Source organism: Poecilia reticulata, linkage group LG20, assembly GCF_000633615.1.
Source record: "Poecilia reticulata strain Guanapo linkage group LG20, Guppy_female_1.0+MT, whole genome shotgun sequence".
Lineage (NCBI taxonomy): Eukaryota > Metazoa > Chordata > Actinopteri > Cyprinodontiformes > Poeciliidae > Poecilia > Poecilia reticulata.
The window spans coordinates 10,852,035-10,877,007 of NC_024350.1; the positions used below are offsets into that span (position 1 = coordinate 10,852,035).

The window sequence follows — 24,973 nt, forward strand, 5'->3', positions numbered from 1 at the left end:
TACTTAAGAAGTACTTCTAAAGCTTAGAGAATATCAAAAGGTTTGTTATATGTGACTTATTTAATTTACTCAAACAGCAGGTCAATGTGAAATGATAGTTACTTTAAATATGAGAAACATTTTACTTTTTAAAGTGCCCTATGCTCTGCTACTGTGTCTGTCCTTCCCAATAACCATTTTATTTTATATTTTAAAGTAAAGAAAATACTGTTGTGTTTAAAACAACAGCAAGTCAGCATCACTATGTTTTACACAGTACATAACTTACAACTGGGTGACTGAGTAGAAAACCAACAATCCTACCAGTCATGATGCACATGCTGCTGATTCTGGTAACTGAATCATCAGCTGAACTGGACACGTTCAAGCCAAGTGATCAGGTTGGTGAGGAAAAACAACATGTGCCGAAGAGCTTACCATCGTCAAATAACACACGTACTGGCCTAAAGAGAAATGTCAAACATTTTATGGAGCAATAAAAGCACAATTGCTCTTTGTATGTTTCGGGGCCACAAACAATTTGTTAAATGCCCCACAAACACTAAGTTCATAACACAATACGGCAGTGAAAACAATGAGCAAGGTGCCCAGCCCTCGCTGGAAACAAGAACTGAACTGGACACAGAACAATAGAGACTGATAAAACGTTGACACCCAGAATTTAAGACATTCTGTGGAGCTGACAATTATTGTTGTGAACAAAGATTTGCTTTATGATGATGTGAAAATCATGACATTTGAGCTCATACTTTCGAGGCTCTTTCTGATGAAAAGCATCATCATCCACTCCTATATCCTACTTAGGACAAGGTTCCTTCAGTCAACCTGCAACCTATTCAAAGAATCTTCTCCAAACCAGATGTTAAATTAGCTTTATTGAGGGAATACATGTCCGTATGCACTGGTGACTTAATAATAATAATAAAAAAAAGATCAGAGGTAAACAGGGATAAACTGGTATTATTTTAAGTATAAGTTGCAAAACAAATCACGAGAATCTGCGTTAGTTGTAGGTGAAACACAATAATATTTAAAAAAAAGACTCAATTTTGATCAAATTAGGACAAAAGGAAAAGATGGACAACGATCAAAGCTTCTGAGTTGAATAAGAGAAAGATCCAAGCGTGTCAAGTTTGGAGCGTTTATAAGGCTGTACAATACCGGCACCCGTACTCTTGCTTGCAGTAGTCATGCTGCGTTATGTGATCCTGTTAGCTTGCCTGGGTTATTGTACTGCAAACATTGCGGTGCGCCAAACACTGAGGAGGCAGCAGGCCTTTCAGAGCCACAGGGATAGAAGGCTAAACGACAGATGATACACAGATTTAAACACCACAGGATGGCCCAAGGCAAGCTGGGAACCGCAGACATGTAGCCCTTTACCGTAACACAGACACTGCGAGTATATACTTAAACAGGTAACTCTGAGGAACCCTTGCATTAGATATGGACACACCGTGCTGATGTAAACACACACTTAGTTTCACTTGGAGTTTCTCATTTCAGGGGCGGCTTCCTTTGAAACGCGTATTTCAAACATATATGCATCACAGCTGGCTGAAAAAGATGTAATGCTGCTAGACTTTCTTCACTTAGATCCTTATGTTTCTCCTTAAATTTAGAGAATATTTTGTACACCCTTGCTGTGACTTGCTTTCTCCCATGGTTTCTGCCATTTCCCCTGGATTTAGTTTGTTCAGATAAATGAAGAGTAATAATTTTAAGAAACTTGGAATGGATCTAATGCAAGTCCCAAAACAGAAAAAATAAATCGATAAAAAAAAGGTAAAGGTTTTTGCTTTTTGGTCTGAAGTCTGTTTAAGGCCACGTCATGAAATGTTCTGTCCTTTGAAGGTCCAGAAAACGGAACTGGGTTTAAATCGCCTCTACATTTGCATTTGCAGAGATGCCTTTACATCACGGTGTGAATCTAATCTCAGTTTACAGCCCACCACATGGAATGGCTCTTCCAGTGCACCCTGAAAATGGATTATGATAATTTCATAACTGCCTTGTAAGAGGGAGTCAGGAGAAACTGTGTGGAAACATCGGCAGTCTCCTGGTTACCTGCAGTACAGCACAGCGGGAAGCATCATTAGAGGTTCTACCTTTCACGCTTTTTCATCTCTTGTTTCTCTGTTTTGTGCATCATTAAGTATTCTTATTCCTTCAGATCTATTCATTCCTCTCCTCTGGTATTTGGACTTTTCCCAATAGTTCAGCTCTTGGTTGACTGTTTAAGAAAAAAAAAAAAAACACGCTTCCATATCTACAGAACCTTTAAAAATGAATGGCAGCTTTGTTATGATATCGAGTCACATTGTGCATGCCATAGTCAGTGTGATACGTTGCAGACAACAAATGACAATAAAAACGTATCGCTTCCGAGTGAGGCAGAATGGATGGAGAGCGCCATGACATCCCTGAGCCTTCAGCTGTAATATTTCTCATTGTCGCAATGGTGTGCTATTTTCCACTCCACAAGTCCCAAAAAGCTTCTCGTACCAAATGCACTCACTCAGTGAGTTGAAAGTCCCTGCACACATTATACGAATGAAACAACTGAAAGTAAGAGTTTTAAAGAAAATAACCCTGACTCCATCTTTGCACTGCAGCTGCGAGACCAAAAGGTTTTAGTGCTTCCACAGGAAAACATAAACAGCAAATAAGCTTTCAATGGCAGACATTTAGCTTTTCTATGTGCTTTTTATTTACTGTTACTTAGAATGAAAAATAGACTACATTTGATAAGTTAATACATGGAATATAGTCACTCAATATGATATTGGCTTTTTTATGCTCTTTGCCATGTGCTTCAAGAGATAAATTAGAATAAATATTTTGCGTAGTAATGTTTACAAGTAGCTTCAGGAGGTAGTTGTTAAATGCAGGGACAGCAAAATAAAAAAAAGAGAAAATGGAAGCATAAAGAAGCCAAAGAAATGATTTAAAGCCCGCCTTATATTTTAAAGTCAACCTGTATTTCACATGTACTGCTATATAAAAATGTATCAATAATTTAGTGAACAAAAAATTAATAGGACAACCATACTTGAAACCTCTGGACGTGCTTCACATAGAGAGTTCAGACCACTGCAGGGGGTCTTTAATTTGTGATTCTCAACAAACATGGTTGGATTAAAACCCTGAATAATTCATTTTGTTTTGTGTTAAATTTGCTTGTTTAAACACAGTTATTGCCATGAGTTCAGAAGTCCGTAGTTTGCCTTGGGTTTTCTGTGGAAGTAATTTGAACATCAGACGCTAATCAGTCAACTGGACTCGATTTGAACTGAACTGCTGCTGCTGCTTTTGCTCGACTTGCACCTACACAAGTGAAGAAGTGCTTACAAATATATCAAACTGTTTGCGTCTGTAATTAGACGGGATTAATCTGAGCTGAAGAAAGGCGCCCTGAACACGACTGAGATACAAGGACAATTTGCATAATTCAAAGCTCAAAGGGTTTGCAACACGTAAACTTAACACACAATAATGACCCTTATTAAGATAAGGTAACATCTTGTCAACAAGAGACTAAAAAATTAGAGAAGAAAAAGTGCCTTCATGGAACAAGCTAAGATGTTCAACCTTTTTTTTTTTGTTATTTAAAACAGGAGGCTTCGTTAGTGCATCTTTATAAAACAACACGATAGACAAGCTCTTTGTAAAGCACAGAATTTAAGCAATTTGGGTTTTTTGGGTATGCTTACCGTTTAGACTTTGCAACAATTACAGAGCACATATTTCTAAAAAAATGTGTAAATTCCCCAACTTAATGGAGTGATGAACTCAGAGTAACATTTTATAGTATTTAGCAGCCATTTGGAATGAATGGAGAAAAGAAGCCCTTCTTATTTTACTTATTGCCAGCTGCAAGTTTGTCCTGTCATGTAGAGCTGCTCTCTCCTGAATCGTGATCATCAGATGGTCTTTTTTATTCAGTTTTGAATAAATTAAATAAATCAATATGATGCAGCTTTTGGGTTCTGTCATACTACATTGCAAACCTCCCTCACTGAAAGACCATGTGCCTCTTCCAAATGTTGAACTAGGTTGAACGACTGCGACAAGCTCAACGGTGCACTACTACATTACAAAAACAAAAAGAAAAAGAGAGACGGATGCTTTGGACACAGGAGACGATATGCATGACTGGTTGCTGGCTCGGTGTATTGGGGTCGTAAGAAACCTTTCTAATTCCGAAGGATTAAAAAAATAATAAAACTCTCCACTGAGCTTAGTTTTTAACCTGAACATTTTATTTCAGGTTGAAATATCAATTTAGTTTAAAATATTGAATAAAATAAGTTAAAAAAAATTTGAAAAAAAGTGAAGTTCTTATTGCAAATTTCTGACTCAGTTTTTTATCTGACATTTTATAAAAATCAACATCTAGCATTTTCCAACACAACAGCGTTGAGCATTCAAACTAAACGGGCTGGGCACTGACAACATTACACCTTCCAGATACCCCCAAATGACAAAACGTATTTATTTTTTTTATTTTTCAGAAAAGAAAACACACGTTCTTTGGATGAATCATAACTTTCAAATAGAATGGTCACATACATTAGCAGCAACAATGCTAATTTATGTGATGGTTACAGAGGCACGGTCACACACATTAACATGTATGTGACCAACACATTAGCTACAAATGTGTGGCCTCACATTTGTAGTTAATGTGGAGCCACCCACAGAGATCATGCAGCAAAAACATAATCTTTCTGAAACACATGACAAATGGAGCTCAAAAGACAACTACAAAAATCGCAGAGAAGAAATCAATCATCTAGACTTGACAATACCTGCTAACTTGTTTGCCTGCAGTCCTTTTGAGGATTGTAGACAAAACCCTGTAGAGGTACGTACTTGTAACAACTCGTTAGCTCTTCTGGTTTTATATTGACTTTTTATTAAAAGTTTTAACAATATAAATGTGGCTCTCACCTTGCTTGGGTCAATGATCTGTGTATTTATACATGTGCAGAGAGAAATAGAGAAAGAGAAATAGAACCCACAAAGTAGAAAAAGTGGAACTGCACACAGATTATTTTCTTGAATGACTCGATGAAAAGCAGGTTGAAGGCTTGGAATCCTTTTATTATTTAAGACATAAAAATTGCCAGGCACAGTGGTACATAATGTCCTGCCTCTCCCTCCCTTTCTCTCGTCTCTCTTCTACATGTACAGCTCTTCTCCCAGTGTGACTTTGTGTGTGTGCCCGTTTGTAGCTTCCTGACAAAAGCTGCTTTTGACAAGCCAAGCATGCCCCCTCTCAACAGCCGTCTTATCCGCTAACATCGTGATCCATCATGCTGTGGTTCACAAGCCTCCCCCAACACCTCGATCCCCTGCTCTCATCCTCACCTACACCGGTCATGCTGCCAGCCTGACCCAGCTCTATCCTTCTGCTCCACCTGCTATTCCCCGTTCCTCTTCTCATCACTAGGTCTCATTTCCCCACTCTTTGTGTTACCCTCCCTCAGTTCCACCCATCTCCACTTCATTTCCTCCTTCCTCCCACTCCTCCTTCTCCCCCCTCTTAAAGTGTTTATCTCGGTGAATGCACAGGAGTCATCCGAGCAGTCCGCGCAAGGAAAGAGAGCTCTCTCCCCTAGGTTGGTGACCCTTGTCAGGGGGACAAACTGCCCGATGCCACTTGCCTACACTGCTGGAAAATTAAGAAGTCGTGAGGGCGACTGGGTTCACTGTGTTTGTGTGCGTGTGTGACAGGAAAAAGAGGTCCTTGTAGATTCACGTGAATGTGAGGAAGAAAGCGCATGAGCAGTCAGATCTGCACATGACCCCAACGGGGTCTGAATGCCAATAGGTTTCAAAGATCAGGTTAAGCAGTTAAGTTTAGAGAGCAAACATGGTGCAGATGTTTGTGAATGTCCAGCTGTTACTCTGCCTAATGAGCTCAGTATGACGGTATTCGTCCAGATCACGCTCTCCTTTGAATCTGTCTTGTATATCAGCCTGACCCACAACAAGATGACATTAGCACTGGATAATAATCTCCCATTTCAGCATTTTCATGCAGTTGTGATACAAAAACATTGCTGCTTTGCGTTATGTGCATAAACTACAAAAGTAACATACTAGTTATGTTGTTGCTGCATAACTTCATGGCTGTTCTTTGATCATGATCCAAATCAATTGCCCTGGGAGACCTTTAGCTAGATATTTTAGTACCTTATATTCTGAATTATATCAAAGGGGAGATTGACAAAATGCCTCCCTAGATGCGAATGAATTAGACTGCATTGTGCAAAAAAAACACAAAAAACCCCCCTCCCAACTATAAAATAGTGTTTCAAAACCATCCAAAGGCAAGGAAACTGTGATGGAGCTTTGAAGGGATGAAATATGAACCATTTTCTAAACCGTTCCCGAGATTGTTTTTTCTTATAATAGGCTTTACGGAAGAAAATGAGACAGCTAGTGCTTCCGTCACCTTCACTCACTTTATGTCAAAGACGCTAAACAAAGCAAATCACTCAAAATGCTGAACGCAGTTTGACTTCTGATGAGATGGAAGAAACTGTGACGTTTTTTTCTTTTGAAAATTGGAACCGAACACTGAAATCTGTTTTTTGTCTTTTAAATAAGATTTTGATCATAGATGCACATACATACCTGCATATTTATATACATACACACATAAATATATGGCATACATAATTTAAATGTCCTGTAATTTTGCATAACTGAAGAAAGACAACTTGATTTCACTAAAAAATACCAGAGCCATCTGTAATCAGCCTGCCTCCGAGTCTTTACACAATAATCTAGCACATTTGTTCAAAGACAAAAGTCAACAAAAGATGTGGATGCAGGATTAAATGTTCTTTTCTGATAGCAAACAAGTAAAGGATAAATGGTGGATGACATACAAAGATATCAGTTAATCCGATTACATTTTACTGTAAGAGCCTCAATAAACAGAAAACCTCTAAACAAATGTGGCATAACAGCAGGTTAGAAACTAATATCCTTCATAGGGCTCGACTGTGAGACAGGGGATAATGCACAGATACTTTTACCACTAACTCAGGCCAGCGTTGTCTCTCAGTTGCCGTTTTGAATTTTTTTTTTAGAATTGGTTTAATTTCTGGTATAGGAAGTAACAGCAAAGTAAGATAAAACCACATCGGGTTTTACTGGGTCTTACTCGTACATCTTTTAGAGCAAACACATTATTTTTCATTTACTTCACATTTTTGTTTTCCAAAATGAGCTACTGTGCAGAAAAAAAACACACAAAAAGAAGACCCGGTATTTAGCAACCTTTCATAAAAGCAGAGTAGAAATGGAAATACAATTTTGAAAAATGCTAAAAATACATGACTAAAACAGCTTCTGGTAAAATTGTCTTCAATCTTTCTCAGTAGTGGATTTGGTATGTCTGTGTGCATCAGCACAGCAATGGGTAAATAAGATGAAATTATGAACTGCGCCATTTGATAATACTTATGTTTTTGATGGTCGGCGAACTAATCGGTTTAAATTTATTTTAATATACAGTATAAAGTGTTACCAGTGTGCGTTTACACACACACACACACACACACACACACACACACACACACACACACACACACACACACACGTACGCACGCAGGCATGCACGCACGCACGCACACGCACACACACGCACACACACACGGTAAGTCAGTCTAAAGATTAAATGTCATATTTATACATAACAGAGCAGAATAAAACTGCTATTTGAGGAAAGCAATACAGTGATGTTCTAAAAGGTGATTCTAGGATTAGCTACTATCATATGTGAATTACATTCTAAAGGAAAAATAAAAAACTATATTCGTTTGATCTTCTAATTCCTTTAAGAGCTGAAATGAGATGATACTTCCTTTGAGTAATAGCAGTGGGACAAGAAGTGTCTCTTATCTTCTTTTTTAAGTTCTGACAGTTGTCAAAGGAGTTTGAGCATCACAGGTGTTTTTAGACACAATCTTGCATAATTGTAATATACGTTTTTGAACAGAAGTTCTTATTTTCATGATTGATTGTCTCAAAAAACAAACAAACCTGAAACTCCATCCTTTCTTCAAATAATGGAAAGTATTTAAGTCGATCATAACTAATATTTTCTGATCACCAATATGTTATCATGCTCGACTGCTTAGGAACAAAAGGGTGGAAATTTAAACATAAGGCAGACAAACGCACACATATGCAAATGGAGCTGGGTAATTATGAGAGAATGTCACATGGTATGTCAACATTTGATAAGACAAACATCATGAATATTCAGTAGTTTGTTCAGTCTCCTCATTTGAAAGACAGGACACAAATTGCTCCACAGAACTACGTCTTTTACACGCTTCTTTGTCACAATAACTCGGTAAGAGACAAACAATAGATTTACAATAGAACTGATGTTAAATCAAATAGCTTACATTACAAATAGACTCACTGATAAACACATTCCCTGCTACGTAAAAATGTGCAAACTTTTTAATGCAACTTTCTTGGGTTCATTTCATATCCCCTCAAGGTCAAGTTAGATAATCAACCTCCCTCCCTGTGTTGCTTCATTAGCATCACTGAAAGATATTTCCCCCGTTTTTTTTTCCTCCTGTTGTTTCTCCAGTTGGCCTAATCTCTCTGTGCCCCAATATCCCGCTGTAATCTGAGAGCCGAGTTAAAACCGCCTCCAGTGACTGTCGCCAACATCATCACGCTAACCAGCAATCTGTGCACTTCCAAATTCAAATATGCATGCTTAGCAAGAAAACCAATGTGGGAATATTTCTTGATTTTTTATATAAATGAGTGTAAGACAGGGTTTAGAAAAGTTGCATGTCATGCAAGGATGAGGGGCTTCTAAATGTCTGATGATCCATTTGTGATCACGCTCTAGATCTCCCCGACAGTCGATACTCCTGGCAACCTTGGAGAGGAAAATTCACTGCAAATTAAAAGACATCATTGCAACTCATTAAGTGAGTCAATTTCACTTTTCCAGATGCCTTTTATAATTTCTTCAGCTTTTCATTTGAGGTGTTGTGCATGTAGCTGTTTGCGTCTACGCAGAGAAGGGAACCAGTATTTTGAAGAACTTCCAGTGATTCTTCTCTCTTTCCCCACCAAGCTGTTGCTGCAGAGTGCAATGTTTATTTCTTTTCTCTTTTTGTCTGTCAGTTTATACTCTTTGAATTGGTTGATAACCCAAATAGTATTGTTGAATTTATTCGATGAGCTAAACACTGGTTCCTGCCATGTTCAATGTTGTACTGACCATCTTTGAATAAGAAACAAATGTAGAAAAGAAAATGTGTTAAGATGGATTTCACCTCTAAACAACAGCACAAAAAAAAGACAGATTTCATATATGAACTTTTCAGGAAGAGACTAAATCAAAGTAGCTGATTTAATGTCAGATAGTGAGTAAATGATAATGGTGCATGTAAACACCTGTATCAAAATGTGTAGTAGAAATTACTATATCACATCATATCATCAGGAAATTTTTCATGGACATAAAAAAAGTACAACTAAAAAAGGTTACTTGATATACTAGAGGTTTTCAGTACATTAAGGTGCATTTGTCTCTTATTTGAGTGGGATACTTTCTTTATACATGGCATGCCTACGGCCTTTCCATGTATCAATCAATCTTCTCCTCAGATAGGAGAAGATTGATTTTAAAGAGAGATAAAATAGGAAAGATGAAGAAAATACACAACAGGAAAAAAGGCATAACCTGGACAAGGAAAATTAAAATTGAGAAACATATAATGAGAGGTAGGTAATCAAACTGCATGCAATATCTCCTCCTTTTAGATCCAATTTTCAGTTTTTGTGCATTTATCCTTATATGTTTAGACCAACTATGTACTTTGTTTAACATATATCTGTAGACTGTGTAAATGTTTTAATGTCTGTGTATATGTCTCTCTTTGGTGCTTTTAGTCAGGTAATGTTTGTTTTTTCACTATTTTTATATGCAGTGTAATGTTTCTATTATTATAAAGTCAAAGCAAAACATATGACATATTCTTTTGACTCACCTAAAGAGAAATCTGAGACCATTGTCTCAGACAGAATTGTAATGCAAACAATGGCAATAACAAAACTGTTAGAAAAGGGCTCACAATGCATTGCACTGAGTGTTTCCTATTGTCTATGGATAATAGACTCCCTTGTAAGCTGGTTGTATCGACTGATGTTTAATTTTGGCTGAGGACAGCAAAGGTAGAAAACAACTGTCTGAATGTGTGGTTTGGATGCTCTCAGCTATATGCTTGAAAAAGCCTATAATGAGAGTCTTATTAAATATTTTCAAACAACACAGTTTTCTTTATGATAAACAAGGATTTTAGGACTACGTATATGATCGGAGGCATACATGTCTGCAGAAATAACTTACAGTTTCTCATGGGGTGAGTTTCACAACTTTCAATGTTTTAAGAACACTATTACAATACATAGTATGCCACCTGAAATACAGATGGGCCTACCCAGTTCGGTGTTGCACAGAGTGCAATATAATGGTGACTGGGTGAGCGATACTAATGGCATCTAATAGCTGTAACACCTAAAATAAACCATTTACTTTATGCTAGCTCACTTGCCTGCACACCTTCCCGGTAATACCTGATGGGGTAATTTTGAAAATATGAGAGCTGTTTTCTCCCAGTTTTTGTTTGCAGATTGCCAACTTTCAAATGGCCATATTTTACTTTTATGTTTATGACATCATTGGAGATCTTAGAATCCAAACTTTTAGAATATGTAAATAACTCAAAACTCCCCCGGGGAGAGTTGTTCCTGGATTTGTTGTTGCTGGTCACATATGTCCAAATGAAAACATTTATTTGCATGGCATTAAAATGCAAATGTAATTCTAACACCAGGTAAATTTAGACTGATATTTACACAATGTAAGCAATGTATTGTTGGTTGGCTTTAAAACAAAAAAAGAAAAAATTACTGGGTGAATTAAATTAAAGAAAAAGGCAAACGGCTTCCAACAACAACAAAAAAAAAAAAAAACACAAGGCTTTAAAACTCCTTCTTTTCTTTCAGTCAATTCCACTATTCACACCACACATTTGCAATAGGACAAGGACACCAATTTCAACTAACTGCTTAATCACAAACAAGCCATGTGAACCTGGTCTAATTAACGGCACAGCAACAAGTAATTTGGACAAATAGAAGCGCGGGCAGAGAGGGATATCATTAAAAACATTTTGTTTCAGTTTAAAAAGCCCTGTGTCATGCAGTTGCTTTTAAAAGCCTGTTATTTTAGGGAACTCACAGGTGTTCTAAAATCACACCGAAACGTAAACACTTGCTGTTATTATTTGCCGGGGGATGCATTAGGAATCTGAACCTGATGGTGCACAACTGCTCTGTAGATCTTAACAGAGTTTTACCATTGACCTGAGGTGGGATCTTCATATATCTGGAGCTTAATTAGGATGACCAAAATGGGCTGGACTGTGAAAGGCCCTCCTCATCTCGAGGGGATATACATTTGTCAGGAATAAATTTGTGTCCAAAATAACATTTTGATAATTATTCTTTTCTTATTTAACACCTTTGAACATGTGTTCAACATTGTGTGTAAATTGGTTAACACATTGTCCATTACACCGTTGGACATTACTCAGTAACTATTACACTTGCATCTTTTGCTGGAATGAATCCAAAAAGGTAAATACACCAGTAAATCTTAAAAACTGTGAATATGTAAATTTCTTTGCATTCAATGCTTGGTTGGGCCTCCACTTGTATGAATGACTACATCAATGCACTATGGCTTAGAGGCAATCAGCTTGTGACACTGTGCAGCCATAATGGTATCCCAGATTAATTTCCCACTATACCCTTAATTCATGCATGTATAATACATTAGGAATAGGCTGAAAAAAAAAAACCTTTGGAGCATTTTTGAAATAAAAAAAAAATCTCAAGCAGTATAAAAGAAGATAAAAAGGAAAAAAATAAAAGAGCAATGAGACACTGTTCTTGCAAACGACTGTAATACCCCAGGTTAATGTAGTGTAAAGTGTTATACTACTTCTTTTTGACACTGGCACCTGTGTGACTGCAAACTGTAAGTGCTGTACTCAGGTAGACAGACACAGAGCTGGATAAGACACATGCCTCTGTCAACACAACATATGATCGCATTATCCCAGGCAATGACGCATCAACAAGGCAACTGGAACCAAAGACAGGACTTTATGTAATGTAAATGATCTGGGAATCTCTGAGAGGGGTCACGTTGTGTGTCCTTGTTTTATATACAGTCTGTTCTGCCGTTATGACTTTAGCAGACAAAAAATACTGACTTGTTTTCCGAGTAAGACACATACTGTATATGCCTATTTTTCTATCTTAATGGAACCAGATCATTTCTAAATGCCTTCTGTGTAAAGCATTTATCTTACATTTTGTCATTCTACTACTAAACACTTCAATGTATTTTACGGAGATTCTATGTGATTGAGCAATGCAAAATGGAACATAATAGTAATAGTCAACTGTAAAAGGATATTGTACGCTTGAAAAGTGTTTGCATTTGTTTTCAGTAAACCAAGTCTTTACTTTAAAACTTGCTTCTTTCAGTGTTACCCTATATTTAACTCAATTTATCTGCTCTTCTACATTGACCAGCTTCCTTTCGCTTGCTAAAAAAAAACATCTAGATATCATGATACTGGCATCACTATTATATGTTGTGAAAATAATGTATTAAAAAGAGCAATTTTTGTCCAATCTGAGCAGATCACCTGTTTCCACCTGTTTGCAGTTTCCCCTACACAACTTTGTCTGAAAACTGCATCTGTTTTCGTATGCTGATTGTAGAAAAGTTCCACGTCTAGACAGTGTATAATGCTATCTGCCATTGTCTTTGTTATTATCTGCCAGTGCATGGGTAGAACAAACCCTGCAACCATTGTTCGTTCTGTGCATGTGCGGTTTCACATCTGTGGAGAGTAACCCAGGCTATCAGCTGTGGCTCAAAACTTATACTTTGGTCAAATAAATACTACTTTAACTGTGCAAATCTAAAACAGCTCACCTGTTTTATTTTAGCAGGCTACAATCTACATTTTCTTGCTCTCCATCTTTCACGTTTGCATTATTTATCCATCTCATTAAAAATTACATAGCTGTTTGAATATTTGACAACTTCCATCCTGGATTTATTGAAGGTAAAGAATCCTCTACAAAGATACACGTCACTGAACTGGAGCTCTTAGAAAGATGTTGCCACTTTCAGGAAAATGGGTCATGAGTCCGAAAAATATCTTTTGTTCCCCTCGAACAGGCGATCAAAGTAGTCTTGGCTTGATACAGAAAATAACCCACTTCTCCTGCTGTGAAACTGACTGTCTACTCTTAGTCACCAAAATCACGCAGTTGTTTTGGCTGTCGGGGAAGCGAGCCAGTCAAATGAGTGAAACCGATAGCTAAAGTGTGAAAAAGTTTAGGAGGTGTGAATATTTTTGCAAGACATTGTTAAATTACTGGAGTAAAAAAAAAGAAAAGAAAAAACTAAATGTACAAGTCCATTTTTCTCATAATGAGTATAGGTGTTGGCCCAAAGTCTGCAGCAACCTTGAAGGAGGACTGATTCCCATCACCACATGTAAAGTAGAGCAAGTGTGAGACAATAATTTAATGTTAATTAGGAGCTTGTCTATGGGGGGTAAGGAAAGGAAAAGAGCGAGAAAGATGGGAGGAGTGGATAGCATTAGAGATGCCTGAGGATCTGAGTAATAGCTTTCCTCCTTCTTGTCTTTCAGTATATTAGTTCATGTTCCCTCTCAGCTCCTTCTAGCTTCTGGCTCTGGGTTCTTTCTAAAATTAATGACACTGTATCCAGAACATTAGTTGAGTAATGAAAGACATAGCTCTGTGTGGGGGCACAATAGACTAATAAAATTGAATGGCATAAAATATGGAATCTAAAAAGATGTTAATAGTGATATAATCTCAAGCAAATGGAGTACAAGTACATGGTCGCTGTTGAAAATGTTAATACTTCTTCACAAGCAGTGAGACTGTCAAGAAATAGCCTCAGTAAGTGTCCCAACTTAAAGACCATGCCAGGAATTAGTCAGCAGAACTCACTGAGCACTAAAGAAGTTTGGGGAATGCATAATTTTCAACATAATGAGTGACAAAACATTTTTTTTTGTTATTCAGCTGAACGCATGCTAGCCTTGTTCCTAATTCACAGCGGTGCACCATTATTGGGACTTGATGCATTTGCAGAAAGAAGAAATCCAGACAAAAAGCCAGAGGAGAAGGAGAGAGAAGCTATTGCGTCCCGCTGCTGCTGCATTTGCAAAGGTTAATGATGAACATCAGAAACCACGGATGAGAGGGGAAAAAAACATAAACAGATGGTTAACCAGTGCTGAGGAAGTGAAGTCATTAGGGTTGAACGCAAGACATGCGAGTATTTGAATGAATATGTGTGCCAGAACGATGGCACCGGTTTACTTGACTGTTACTTGTGAGGCAATAATTGAGAGCAGAGGTACCAGAGGAATGGACTGGAACAAAGCCACACATACACACAGCCTCATTATCCTGAACCACACTCATCTCTCATCTCTTGTCACCCTTGTTTCTTTTTCATCTCCTCCTGTGTTCACCTTGTTTGTATCATATGCACCCAGGGCCAATTTTCAACCTTTCTTATTCTGTGCATAGTTGGTTCAGAGAAAACTTTAAATCAGGATCCATGAGCCGCGACTTACCCAGGTCAAATTGTTTTCAAACCCTCTAGTTGACACGTGGGTTAGATGGTGTATGTTTAATTCATCGGCAAGTATGAAAATATTGAATCGAAGGCAAAATATAATCCTTGAATAAAACATTCTCATAGTTAACGTTGTGAAACAATGGACTTATTACGGAAATAACAATGTTATAATCTTTAGTCTGTTTCTGACCACAGAATGTGACTATCAGTCATAAATTGATAGTCATAAGCTATAGTTATAAGTTACCTTATAACTTTTCTTTATTGTTCACTTTGTGAAAATCTTCTCTAATTTCATCCATCTGCTGTATAATAGTGTTGTATCAGGAACCCTTTTCTCTCTGTTGGTCACTAATTTATTCACAACTAAAAAACATACGAATAATTCAGGATTATATAATGTAATAAAATAAATAGCCCTTTTTATACCACTGGCATTCTTTTGCTGTCAACTTGATGAGAGATGTGCTTTGTTGTACGAGTGGAAATTGCCAGCATATTAGCGCTTACTGTGTGAGCTGCATATTTTTTCACTCAGTGAAACACAGTTCAGTGAATAAATAAGCTCCATTACTTGACGGAAAAATACGTTTTCCCTATTAACCTGCATGCTTTAAAATGTTTCTATCATTCACCTCGAGGACAGGCTGGGAAAGAAAGAAACAGCATGCACTTTGGCAAGTTAAAACTTCTATAAGGCTGTGTGTGCATTTGTGTGCACAATGCTCAGAATTAAAATCAAATCTGCGCGTGTTTGCGTGTCTGAGTTTGTGCTAGGCCATTCCACAGTTTTTGATGTCCGTAATTTAATCTGCATTTCCTTTCTATAATTCAGTGAAAGTTTATTTAAGTTTCCGCTTGCATAGTTATCTGGCTGGTCTTCAGAGGACAACGAGCAAAGTAAATATTTTCTTCTGAAAATACATATTAAAGTAATGAACAAAAACATTTATTTAATCTTTCAATTCAATTAAATTTTTTGAGTCAGAAAAAAAAAAAACAGAAACTACTATTTCTGACAGTGTCATTGGTGCCAATTAATTGTACCCCTAACAATTCTTTGGACTCAGTTATTTTTAAGCATTGTATTTTTTATGCTTATTGAAATGTGCAGGAACTGTTAATCACTAATCTACACTTCCTGTCACCCCAAAGTTTAAATATATTATATATGAGACACAGGAGCTGATTTCTCTCTGACATACTTCAAAATAAATAAGACAAGAAGAGTCTTTCAAGTAAGAACAACTTGTGTTGAGTTCAAATTTAAAGAATAAAATAGCTATTCACCTCAAGTCAGGTCGATACTGATTATATGTACAACCAGAACGCCACTTGGAAATCGAACAACTTGAAACGAGTGAAACTGTGACAAAAATAGCAATGATTCATGTTTTCTTGCAGACATGTCCAGGAGTATGAAGAGCTTATGTTTTGGAGAACTGCAGCAAGTAGTTGTGTCATCGGGCCACCATGCATCAATCACAACTATTAAATGATATACAGTTGCTTATGCAAAGATTTTTTTTTACATTTGTCAGTGTGCAAAAATGCCAGTGCAATACATGATGAATTATTTTTTATTCATTTTACACACATTTCTTGTGGTGCCAGTAATTGAAATGGGAAGACAGGAAACATTTAGGTTTGATATTCTTCTTTTGTGTAGGCACTGGTTTATGATGCTTTTTCTTTTATTTTGACAAACTATGGCAACTTCTTCCAAGAGTCATTTGATGTGACCATGGCAATTAGCGTAGACAAAGAACAAGCAACATACATACATATTTTCTTCTCCATTTGTCAGATTATAATAATGGTAATAGAAAAAGTGTTTTCAGAAAGTTTTAAGAAAGACAGAAACAATGTGATGGGACAGAATGTCGATCATATACACAACAAAAAACATGAAAGATGTAAAATTGAGATTGTAGAAAGGGAGGAAGGCAACATGAGAGGGGACACGGATACAGAAAAGTACAAAGATGAGTTACAGAAGATAAGTATGAAGCAAGAGGAGGGAAGAGATGGGCGGAAATTGATAAATGTGGATTCTGTAGAATATACGCAGGAGTGGAAAGAGGAAAATATGAGATAGAAGAAGGAATAAGCAGGATGGAAAGATAAATGAAATATTACTGTGTCCAAGTTGTGTATTTTTTTTTTCTATATGTGTGTCTGTGCACACATCTGGACAGAGCACTCTGGTAGTTTCAGGTTCCCATCTTGTGAATCAGTGAATACTGAACAGAACATGACTGCTGACGGTGGGTGTGTTTATGCGAGAGACGTGATAAAATAATGCTAAAATGACAAAATAAGTGACAGAGGTTAAGAAGAGGTCAAACATTTACAACAATTACTGTCCAAGCTTTTAAAATAGGTGTGCTGGTGGCACAATATAATTCCTATTTAATGGTTCGTTTGGCTTCAAAATGCCAGTCCTCGGCTAATAGATGAGATCTGGATGGAATGAAAATGGAAGTAGTGGAGAAGCCAGTGTGTATCTGCCTTGCGTACATGCGTGCTTGTGGTTCGCAAAGGAAATGCTGTTGACGGTGTAATTTGATGAAAGCTGACAGGTAATTTATGAAGCATATTTTTGGGTAAATGATTTTTCTTGCTCCTACTTTCTCAGTCATTTTAGACGAGTAATTGGATTTCCCTAACTTTACATGTAGTGAATTAGGAGTAAGCTAGTTAATGAAGGTCTGCCTAGCTGCATGGTTATGTGTGGTGGCATGAGTGTGTTCCCATGCTGGTTTAAAGAGAAAAATAAATATATTAAGTGAGTATGCATTTGTGTGTGTGTGCGTGTGTGTGCGTGTGTGTGCGCGTGCGTGTGTGTGTGTGTGTGTGTGTGTGTGTGTGCGCACGCTATGTTAGTAGATGAAAGGACCATCTTTCATTGCTATGGAAGTTAATTGCAAAGTTTTGGTCTGCTGCACTAAGACCCGTCTATTACAAACCACCTTTATTTCTTTCAGTCAATCAAAAACCATGGACACAATCGCATGAGCAAGCGCAAAAAGCAATCGCTATGTTTGTAAGGACTCTTTACTAAAATAACACAGCTAATATTCCTTTTCTAAAAAGAGCAGTCCTACTCCAATCCCAAAAGTTTTAAACACCATTGGAATTTGTGGGAATTTCTATCCTCAAAAAGCTGCAATGTCTCACTTACTGGTTGCCTACCAGTGTTTCTCACCTCACAACCATAGTACACATTACCCTAACAAATCCACCATCGCTTCATCTCCTGCAATTTCTTTGTCTGCTTTTGCTCTCGTTAATTGCTAGGAGTGCTTTTTCTTTACGAAGCTATCCTCAAAGGTAGGTCGTTGTGGTCATGCTCTTTGCACGCAAAGTGCGTGTATGTGGGCATGGACGGAATGCAATGTGTTTTTGCCAAAAGAAATCAGGTCAGAAAATGATTGCAAGCTTGTTATTCTAATAGTGAAAAATGAGAGTGGTGTTTAAGTGCACAAACATGGATCGTACAATCAAGGGTGTTAGTGGAAAACATTCCGAGCTGCTGCACACGGAGCTCAGATCAAAGTCAAACCTCTTAGGAAGGAGCAATTAAACACACATTTTTACAAATCCAAAGTAAACTGATATGAAACCACTAGGCCTAGATCAATCAAAGTGAATCTAGTCAAACCCAATGCAAATAAAAGTAAGCCAAATTATTCCAGTTGGGACTCCTCTCCTTTGCAGTGGTCTGTTTCAGTTGCAGAAGTAGTTCCAGAAGAATGATTTAAACACAAAGAGGGGAAAAGAGGAGTAGGTGGTGCTGTACATCAACCAGCTGAGAGTGCATTATTTTTTGAAGAAACATTTGCATGTAGTTTTCGACATTCTTGGCACTGTGGTAGACAATCCAGTAAACATAAAAGCAGCTTTATGGTTTTTATTTACTCTTGTGTGTACAATTAATTCTCCATCGCACCGTATATGCGAATGAAAACAGAACATTCTTCCTCTATGTGTGCCGCCTTGTTTTGGAGTCTGCAGTGAATTAAGATGCCATCTTCATCCCTTACCTGGAGTGTTGAGCAGTCGGGACATGCGACAGCTGTAGATGATTTGCTGCTCGCAGTGTTCTGCACTGGTGGTGATGGCTGTCACCTGGAAACACAGGCAAGGATTTGTGCTTTCACTTCATCTTTTTCAGCCAGACACACCAATTTCAGTCAGCAACAAAATAAGAAAACAAAATTAAGTAAAAAAAAAAAAAAAAAAAAAAAAAAGCTTCACTTCCTTCTACATTTAAATGGTTGAAAATCAAATGTCAAACGTTAAGATGAAAGAGCGTAATGTAAAGAAAGCAAACTGCGTCATTTCTTATTTTTAAAGCATCATTTTGGGGGGAAAGAAATCTAATCATTCCTCGTGGGGTATTGCAACATGTGAAATTCACCCACAGTTGGCTTTTGACCGAGAGTGACAACTCTAATCTATAACCACACAGCAGAAAGATTAAGGTATCGACTCCTTAATGCAAGAGAGCAGATTCAGGCAACCTAAGCCGTATTTAAAAGAACCCCAGCAGACAACTCATACAGCGATGAGGTTAAATACTCGTTATGCTGGTTTATCACCAGGCATTTGCAGGTCTGGAGGCTCAAAGATTTAAAGTGCGGCTGATTTAGTTTTTGTTGCATTTCAGTGAGAAGCATGGAGAATGATGAGGCGGCTGTTGTGGGATTTTAGGATAAAACAAATAGATTTATTGCATATTTGTAAAAAATTTTAAAAAAGTTACAGTCTTCCTCCATTGTTTATAAAGCTTCTGGCACATCTATATTCACCAACATGTTATGCTTGGTCTAAATGCAAATTAATATTTATTATGGTAACACTTTATTTGAAGGGGGGTGAATAAGACTGTCATGACACTGTCATAAACATGACATAACACCTGTCATGAACATGAATAAGCGTTCATGAATATTTATGACTGTTGTCATAAAGCGTCATTTGGTAAATTATGACACTTTTAATACAAAGTTGACATTATTCAAAATGTCTTTGTTATGACAACTTGACATTAACCAAGAAATCATTACTGACATAAATGTGTTATAAAAGTATTACTGATTGCACTTTAAAAATTAGGTATCTTTATGTTATTAAAGGTAAAGTTTAAATAGTAATAATTTCTTGGTTAATGTTAAGTTGTCATAACAAAGACATTTTGAATAATGTCAACTTTGTATTAAAATTGTCATATTTTACCGAATGATGCTTTATGACAACAGTCATAAATATTCATGAAGGCTTATTCATGTTCATGACATGTGTTATGTCATGTTTATGAAAGTGTCATGACAGTCTTATTTACCCCCCTTCAAATAAAGTGTTACCTTTATTATTTAGCAACTAGCAGATGCATTTTCCAACATCACACAAGGGAGTACAGAGATGAGTTGAAAAAAATGAAATACGAGACCTGTAATGATGCAGCTCACAAATAAAACAGTCTAGGGCAGGGGTGCCCAATACGTCGATCACGGAAGGTTTTGAGTCGATTTCGGCAGGTGACAAACTGATCGCCGCCAGGACGCTGAGACCAGCACTTCCTCCTCTGATAGGCTTATCAAAAATATTCACTAAGATCCTAAACGTTTGTAACTTCATTAAAAGAGAATAATTATAAAAAGTCAACGAAACGTTAAAATTAATAATCTCAGTAATTATTGTTTCAACAAGGTGTTGCGCAATTCAGTGCTTTTCGGTTCCATTAACAAAAAAAGAGAAAAAAAGGCGACTCAAAGACCGACTGTCGAGCAGAGCAGGAGTTTAAATTAGCTACTCAACCACCGCTGTGTTCATGAGAGGCTTATTAATAATCAAGAAATAAACATCAAGCCTGGAAACCTGATATCATAATGGACTGAATGTTGTGTATTTAATGCAATCTTTGCTCGGATTGCGGGGTGCAGGCAGTTGCCACGGCAACGGATGTGCTTAAACGACAAAGAGAGAGAGAGTAAAAAGGTACGAGTGGTTTTGAGTTGATGGTCTTTTCGAATTGTTTTACCTTTGTTTACCTTTGCTGTGGTTCATTACACCTGCTGTAGTTTCTGAATGTTCAATAAATGACAAACTTGGACTAATCACCTCGTTCTTTGTGAGCATACGTCACACAACATCAAATGGGACAAATATATTTCATTAAGTTTTAAATTCTACCGCGATAATTATGTGAAATTAAATTAATTATATCCCGACTTCAGAAGATTTGCCTTTACATTTACTGGGCTCTTTGGTTCCTCCTATCAGTCTGTAGTTTCTCATATTGAGGTCATCAAACCAAATTTCAGATCCACCATAACTGACTGACACCTGCTGGTGTCAGGTTTGCAACCAGCGTCTGACTGAGAAACCAGTAAGCTGCTCCCAGTGTCAGAATGAGGAAGAAACTGGATTAGGTTTTCTGTCACTTTATTATTTCTGCTACAACTGATGTATATTCGCATATAAAATAAGTCAATAGAGTTTAATTTTCAATTTTTATGTCTTTGTGTCACGAGGTAGATCTCAGGCGGCTGGTGAGTGAAGAAGTAGATCTTACTCTCAAAATGTTTGGGCACCCCTGGTCTAGGGACTATGAGCACATCTCTTTATGCCCAGGTTTTCAACAACCTTGTATTTTTATAAAGAAGTAAAAGGTTGGTGGACTTGAATGTTTCTAACTTTCTATCTTGGCTTTGTTCTTATCAATTTGATGTCCAAGAATATTTTCAAAGTAACACAGACAAATAGGATTTGGATTTAAAAAAAAGGACATGCTGCTGCACTTAGGCAGAGCAAACATGATTCATTTTCTATCTACGTAGTTGTTAAGAGACCCCAAAAGTTCCTGAAAATAAAGAAAAACCTTTGATGTCCTACTGCAAACATCCTGACAGGTCATCTCTGGACAGCTTGTCAAGACCAAGGTGACAGTTTGATCATTAAAACAAAACGTTCAGGGACGAGTTTCTCACATATACGTATTAACACAAAAGTCACTACTGAATTGGCTTAAGAAGTAATTTGAGTTCTGATGTCTTAAATGGTGTCACACAGTGTTCATTACGCAGTGTTTATAGGGGGGAATGGATATTTGATTATTCAAATAATCAAGATTTCTTACAATACAGTATTTAGTATTATAATATATATTGTGCAGTTGTATTCCCATTGGCAACCCAAAATGTTACGGGACTACAGACTCCTGTCTGTGTGTTACCTGATCCATAGAGGAACTGTAGTTGACTTGGAGGACAGTTCGTCTCTCTCTGCTCGAGCCGGTGATTGATATTCTGGGTGGCAGGTTGTTCCTAACAGTTGTCCACACTTTGTCTTCTTCTCGTACACAAATGCAAAACCACAACACCGAATCATAAATCAGAGCACACGAACAATACGATGAATTTATTCAATTTAATCTGTTTACATGCTCATTGAGTAATTTAAACACACTAAAAACAAAAAAACACAATTACACTTGACACTGCTGTTATTCTTGCATGCTGCTAGGGTCTGAATCACTCACTCCAATATTGTCCTGGTCATGTGCACCGCCATTCAAGAAATGTGCCAGTATAGGCTTCAGGTCTCTAAGAGGTGCAAATTTGTGCTAGAAAGAAAAACTCTTAACATTTAAACTTTTCTGGGGTGTGTGTGAGCGTGCGTGCGTGGGTTTGCGTGTGTGAGTGGTGCTTTTTTGGTGTGACTAAGGGGCCAACCAGTGGGGTGCAGTGACATTTCATCAAAAGTCTTGCCTTTGCTCTGCCTGCATGCTCTGCTGTTCCAGAGTATCTCTGTATTCAGTCATGTGTGCGCGTGCTCATGAAAGTGTGCATACGGGTGGCAGTGTGCCAAAAGTGTCACTTGGGCTGTTTGAGTCCTCTCAGATTTGCTCAAAAGCTTTATTTCATGTATGTTTGTGGTGTCTGCGTTGGTGTACATATGTTTAAGAGCATCTGTGGTTAATGCTCCTTAAATGCCACAATCTGTGCGCGTGTGTTGCCATGGAAACCCCAGGTTTGGCAGGTTAAGCCTGTCGCTGTCTGAGGTTAAGAATAAGTAGGGCTGCAGAGTTTTCTTCCTTCTAGGGTCAATGAGACTAGGAAGAATTAAAACAGCACATGTAAATGAAGAGAATTTGCTGAAGCCAATGTCAAACCCACCTGTCATGTTGCAGTTTACTTTGAAGGGGCCGAGGGGTCCGCTACCGTCAGGGTCAATCCAGTAGGTGTCAGACGACCAACCCAAGTGTTTGTAAGCCTCACATGAAGGCTCGTGGACGGCTGCAGCAACAGAAAAACAGAAACGGAAAACATGAACCCTAAAAGTGAAAAGAGATTATTTTATATATTAAAGACCACAATTTTTTGATTATGCATTGCAACATTAAAAGAAATCCATCAAGTCGTGTTGTAATACGACTTTCCATGTTTTGTAACAATATCTCAAAGCGGCATGGTGCTGACATCAACTTATAAGGAGGAGTTTTTTTTTTTATTTCATTGTGGGGTTTTGTAACCCCAATGAAAAGAAAAAAATTATAGTTCCAGTTTGTGTGCAAAGTCAACAAATCTCTTCTGTTGTCATCAATTACTGCTCTTCTATCATTAAAACTTGGAACGTGTCAATTTCTTTTAGTTCTATATTGGTTGAAAGACGAATTGATATGTCTCAAAGAGAATAAACTTGGGTCTTTACTCTCTTGTCTTGGTGTGCAGGTAATTTACGTTGCTGCTTCTCTATCATTTCTCTTCAGTGCCTGTCAAGAACCGGTGTCTTGTTCCACTTACTAACAAGATAGCTGACAACATTGTGATGCAAGTTTTGTGTTGATCTTCACTGAGATCAACACATGAACTGCCATAGGTGTTCATGAACATGAACACCTATGGCAGTGCAGAGAAAGAAAAAATCATTTTAAGAGTGAAACTTTTTTGATTCATATTGACTGCTCAGAAGCTTAACAAGAACTTTTTTTTTTAAGTGGTTGCCTTCTGTTAGCTTGGCATGTGTTTCTTATTGGGTCTTCTCATGTGCACAGCCTGCCACTTCTTTCATTCCTTTCTGCTTATTTATTTTGTTTTTTGTCTACTGGAGTATTGATGTTTTTGTCTACAATATTGCACTTTTTAAAAAATTTTTCACAGGGATTTGGAGAAGTAGTTCCTTGTTTGGAAGCCTGTTTGGAAGTCCAGATGCTATCTCAAAAGGGCCGAAAAACTCTTTGAAGTTGCTACTGTAGTTGAAAGTTATTGCTCAAAGGCTGGTACATGACAGCGTCTCAGAAATACCTCCAGATAAAGAACTGAAGAAACAAAATAATGAAAATTATTTTTGCTCTAGTAAAAAATGCTTAAAATCAAGGGTGATCACATGGGACCAAGTCCATAAAGGAGAACTAACAGCTTAAACTGCGGTTCCTTACAATAAACCATTTAGAACAGATACAATATCTAGGTGTTTGATCAAAACCAGAATGTTTTATGTCTCGTGACCAGAGTTTGTGTTGTTCCCTCACTCCAATGCAGAAAATCTAAGACACAGTTTTATAACCCGCCAAATTGATTACTGACATAAACTGCTTTCTAGTCCGTAGTTCCACTATAGTGATATATTTAAGCTGCAAGAATGCTGATGGAGAACAGGAAGCAAGTTCACACCACACATTTTTTTTGCTTCTGAATCGGCCATCAGTGTGTTTTAGAATCTGCTTTATAAATGATGCTTTTATTTGTTTTCGAAGCTGAATTCACACTATCTGATTATTAAGTGATATGTTTAAGAGCTGTACAGTCTTTGACATTGGTAGAGTCCAATCTATGTCTTTTAACTCAAATAGACTGTAATCATTGATCTCTGATTACAGTCCTCACTTCAGGACCAGTCTTCCTCTAAACCTGAGGGCAGCAAATTAAATATGTATATTTTTAACCATGCTATTTTTTTTGAAGTTCAGTATGTCTAATTTGCTTTTTAGTCTATGACTATCTTTATTTATTATTCTGTTAATACAATTTTTAGTACATTTTTATTTTATTTGGTTCAATTTAACCACTATTTTTTTATTATTATTTTCAATCCAATGCATTGTGCTATTTTAGATTTTTGTCATTTTAATTTAAACAACAATTTTTATGTTTTTTTTATGTTGAGGTACATTTCTAGTTCTAAGTGTATATATATATA

The 24,973-nt window shown here is 37.3% G+C and overlaps 1 protein-coding gene across 1 annotated transcript in view; it reads right to left on the reverse strand.

Annotated features, from left to right (window-relative positions):
- Positions 1-24,973, reverse strand: part of LOC103482418 (contactin associated protein 2) — a 167,494-nt gene that overhangs the window by 99,858 nt on the left and 42,663 nt on the right. The window contains exons 10-12 of the mRNA XM_008438563.2: positions 22,951-23,070; positions 22,008-22,123; positions 18,814-18,898 (exon numbers count right to left, since the gene is read on the reverse strand). Of these exons, the coding sequence (XP_008436785.1) occupies positions 18,814-18,898; positions 22,008-22,123; positions 22,951-23,070 (321 nt within the window). The remainder of the gene's footprint in view (positions 1-18,813; positions 18,899-22,007; positions 22,124-22,950; positions 23,071-24,973) is intronic.